Genomic DNA, 4,902 nt, shown 5'->3' with positions numbered 1-4,902 from the left:
TTTGTTCCAAGAAAATGAACTAGATTGAAGAAACTTGGTTTTTTTCATTTAAGTCGATTTTATTAAGACAAGAACATTTTTTTCGATCATAAAATATCGTATCGTCCGTATTCGTACCATATTTTCTTGATTTCAAATTTTCTTTAAAAAAAATGTTTAATTATGACAACATAAATGTTTTGTTGCTACAGAAGCAACAGAATATTCCGGTTGATTCAACAATAATCGACATTTTATTGCTGCAAATAAATTGTGGTTGTTTTTCTAGAGAAATAGTAACTTTTATATATTAATAATAACTAAACTTTAAATAGTTTGAATAATACGTAAGACATTGTGCTAAGTGACTTAAGAAAATGTCTAAGATGTTTAAAAAAATTGTTATTGAATTTAAAAACTCGAAGATACCAAGCTCACAAGCTAATTTTTTTATCGGAATTTAAAATGCTTGTTACGTATAATTTAAAATCGATAAGACACAGCGACTACAATATTATTAAAACTGTTCTTATAACAAAATTTATTTTTCTAAACATTTTGTTTCAATTCAAAATCATTAATACTAATAAGAAATCATTTAAAATCTGAATTGTTAAATGTGGACTGTTTAAAGAGAATTATATTTAGAACTTCTTTCTCAAAAATTAAAAAAACAATATCTAGAAATAATTTCATAATCAATATTCTAGTTAAGTTCATTAATATTAATATTGATTGAAAATTGTGATTTTAAGCCCCCGAAATTCTTATTTAAAAATTATACTGATTATGTTATTTCTTGAAAATTTATGTACCATAAAAAAAATTTTGTTTTGATTCTTGATTCTCAGGAAGTGCTTTCGTTGCTGTTTCTGCCTGCTTGAATTTTTTTCCCTTGATAAGGGAGCCGCTTGAGTGCCGAAACGTTAGTGATTATTTTTTTCACATTTTATTATCGTGATTTGATGATAATAAAAATAAAAAAGACAAAAGAAATAAAAAAGGAAGGAAATTTGGTTGGTTGCCTTCCCATTTTTCTACCCTCTTTTTTATTTTGGTCAAAAAAAGAAATTTTTTTGTTTTCTTTTTTAGAAGTTTTTTTTTCAAATTCCAATAGAAAGATTTTTCAGTGGTTGGATTCTTACTTTTATTTTCAGGAATTATGCACATGAAATATTAGAAAATAATGGGAACCGTACAAAATATCACTTTTAAAAACCCAAAAATTGTTGTGAATAAAGAAAATATCTTCTAGGAGACAAAACTTACCGAACATGCTTTGTATACATAATTTTGAAATTTATACTTTGTCTAAAATCACAGTAGACTTTAAAAAAATTGAATTTGTTATTCAAATTCCAACAATACAATTTTGTAAGCACTATTATATGTTCTATCTTGAGAGTATAGAATATTTGTAAAGTTTGTTTTATTTTTTGTATTTCTTTTCCTTTCCTCTAGTAGCAAAAACTTTACATCAGTTATCGCTTTATCAAAGGAGGAAGGTTTTAAAAAATACATTTTATGCAATCAGCATAACATAATTTATCCAAACTGTCGTCGTAATGATTATAATGGTAAGCATTCTTACTCGGTTGTTCACGTAGAAAAACACATTTTTTCCTGTATAGGCAGTGCATTATTTATAATACTTTTCAAATATACGAAGAAACGTAGATTTTACGTGTACAAAAAAACTCGAAACTCAAATTTCAATCAAGTTTTTTTTTATAGAGATGTATTTTATCAACACTCATGAAAAATTAATACAAATTTGAAGAAGAAGAAGAAAACAGAAAATTTAAAGATACTCCTATGTTTGTTGAGAAAAATATTTTTTTAAGAGCTGTATGTTCCTGGAGTAAAAATGTTTATTGCCAATTTCAAATGAAAAAATTCAATTTCTTTTAAATCAATATGCAATCATGCATATTCATTTTGTACATGAATTTTCATCAAAATAAACACAATCATAAGAGAAACATTTATTAAGTTAACTATATTTTCCTTTTTTTAACCGTTGAATATTTTATAAAATTGTTCTGAAATATTCCACATTACAGGAAGTTGTTTTATCGCAATTGTTATATGACATTCATTTTTATCTAATTTTTTTTTACCTAATAATATTAAAAGCACCTGCGAATTAGTTATCGGTTTACGTAAAGGTTAAAGAAAATTGTTATTCTCTATTATCATTTAATTTGTTTGTTATATAAAATACAGGAAATATAATTGTGACATTACATAAGTTTGTAAAATTATACATTTTTTAAATTACTATTAACTTTAATATATTTTAGGAAATTTGAATAAAGTACTTAATTTTTAATTTTTATCGCAGTCGGCAGTTGTGAAGAAAATGAAGAAGAAGAAAAGAAGAAAAAAACTTTCATTGAAATTAAAAAATATGTTTTCTTAATTAAAAATAAAAATTTTATAGAGGAAAAAAATGTATTTGAAGCGAAAAAAATTTTTTGCGAGTACTCTCACACTACGACTTTGAATTAAAAACTAATTTTAATAAAAAATTATCTGCTTGAAAATAATAGTATCTTAAATCATCAAAGGTACTCTACGGAAATAAAAACTTCAAAATATATTGAAAAGGAAGAGACAAATTTAAATTATTCTTTTAGTTATCTTATTACTTTTGCAGTAACTAAACAAATTTTGTATACCAGACCTAGTCACCAATTATAAAAATGAAATAGTGAAAATATAAAACAATAACATTTGTAATAATATATTCCTGTATTTGTTCAATATTTGCATCTTCATTCTTATATAACTAATAAATGAAAATAAGAAGAAAACTGTTTAATTCGATATCTTTATTTATGTAATATTTGGCAATCAAGAATCCTATTTAAATGATACATAACGTGTTTAATCAAGGAATTAAAACAAAAGTGTCCTTGTACAATCAGCTTGTACATAAAATGTAGATTTCTCAATCTGGAAAATTTTTTCGAATTTCGAAAAATCTAAAACATTACAAAAGGACAGATCTGTTCCTTAACTTTCTTTTACGGGTTTTTCAAGTCCGTACATTCGCCTTTCAATGGTGTAATAGAGTCCAGTCTGCAGGGCAGTGATTTTCCATACATATTTTTGAGATAGCTTTCAACAAGCTGTAGAAAAATTTGCCTAATTGGAGCAAATGCTTCCAACAATCCTCCTATAATTCCTACTGTCTTTGGGTTCTTAACTCCTGGGGGTACTGCTATAGGACTAGCCACAACATTGGTTTTACCATTTCCGGAATCTCCAGACGTTGGTCCCTCCATACCACCTTTCAAAGAAGAAACAAAAATTTTTTGAAAGTGGCAACAATTTTTTGAAATACGTTTGGAAAAATACATTTGTTTATAATCATATAATTTATTGTATACTGTTGTTACATTTCATGCACTAATATGTTTGACAGCTACTTTTTCTTCAAATGATAATATACGAATGACAAATGGATATGGATCATTTTAAGTTAGCACCTCGATACGTTACTTCAAATGTTAATTCAAGATCGTCCTTGTTCAGTTGTCATTGTCATGTCTTCATAAGAATAATCTTAGATTTGGATTTTGTTAACATGTAATTGAATTGTTAAAAATCTGAAAAGAAGAAATATTTACCCTGAGAGTAGACGGCAACCGCAAGAGAAAACAACAGGAGGATCCTGCAGACGAATCGCTCTGACATTTTTAGAAGACCTATGAAGTGGCCCTGACAACAAATAAACTCAAGTGTATGAGCTACAGATATAATGGGAGCTTTTGTTGTTAGACTATTCTTATATATAAGCTGTGACGCTCGACTTGGACTTTCGTATGCTTATCAGTCGTTTCCCATACTGGCATTATTTCTATACCCGTTTCTGCAAATTACGTAAACAAGGAATTTTTTAGGACGAAAGGCGCAAGCGCAGCTTTTTCCGTTTACAAACTTACAATCGCAAGTATTGCATTTCCTAGCTTTATTGTGAAGATTAGGTAGGAGTGGGTCATTGCTCGCTGATATTTAGTCTGAAGAAGGAACTAGAGACATGGAAGAGATAAAATTATTATTTATAGGCTAATGAGGGTGGTTCAAAAACATAAATTTTCAAAAAGTTACGATGCACCTTGACATTTTCTTTTTGATGCATACAAAAAGATGAGTTAGTGCCTTTAAGTTTCCTCTATAGTTTGAGATGATTTATAAATGGTAATGATCTTATGATATAACCAACAATATGGAAAACATACAAAATAACATTTTTTTCAAATTTACCATTACATTTCTATTCCTCTTGTAAATCTGAAAAATTTTCGTGTATTGCAATTTTCTCCTAAATTAATATTTTGAAAGTTATTATTTGTTCAAGTTGTACGTAATATATATTACATCTTAGGTAACATCAAATAATGAAAGCATATGAAACACAATATGTTGTGTATTGTTGAATGTTATATTTTTAATTGTTTTTATAACATACCTATTTTGAGGTATCAAGAAAAACTTCTGCAACAGGTAAAATTTCTAAAGCAGCTCTTACGGTGTTTTATTTGTGAAATTTGAAAAATTCTCCAAAGATCAGAAAAAATAACATTACTAGAAGTCACGTGACTTCTTTATTGGTCCCCTGCAAGAAATGGTTAGTTGGGCCAACTATTAAGTTTGTAAGATATGGTACTGCTATTTTGTTAGTTGGGACAACCATTTATTTAGTTGCTGGCACTAACTCAATAGTCACTGCAGCTAATGGAATTGTTGTACGAACTAATAAAATAGCACTTTGAACTATTAAAATAGCAGGACCATATCTTACTAACTAAATAGTTGGCTCAAATAATCATTTCTTTCAGTGCCCTTCATCTTATTTTTTATTTCACAGTCTGAACTTAAACACTCCATTTTCAAAAGAAGATGTTTCAGAAAGAG

The 4,902-nt window shown here is 27.5% G+C and overlaps 1 protein-coding gene across 1 annotated transcript; it reads right to left on the bottom strand.

Moving 5' to 3' along the window:
• Positions 1-2,798: 2,798 nt before the first annotated feature.
• Positions 2,799-3,824, bottom strand: LOC117171376. The gene is made up of 2 exons (XM_033358626.1): positions 3,615-3,824; positions 2,799-3,274 (listed from the first exon to the last, which is right to left on the bottom strand). The coding sequence occupies exons 1-2, from the start codon at positions 3,679-3,681 to the stop codon at positions 3,009-3,011; spliced, it is 333 nt and encodes a 110-aa protein (XP_033214517.1). The 5' UTR covers positions 3,682-3,824; the 3' UTR covers positions 2,799-3,008.
• Positions 3,825-4,902: the final 1,078 nt, after the last annotated feature.

The sequence above is a fragment of the Belonocnema kinseyi genome, chromosome 4, assembly GCF_010883055.1.
Source record: "Belonocnema kinseyi isolate 2016_QV_RU_SX_M_011 chromosome 4, B_treatae_v1, whole genome shotgun sequence".
In the NCBI taxonomy this organism is placed as follows: Eukaryota; Metazoa; Arthropoda; class Insecta; order Hymenoptera; family Cynipidae; genus Belonocnema; species Belonocnema kinseyi.
The sequence above is the reverse complement of the archived record's forward strand: the minus strand, read 5'-3'. Positions and strand labels throughout refer to the sequence as shown.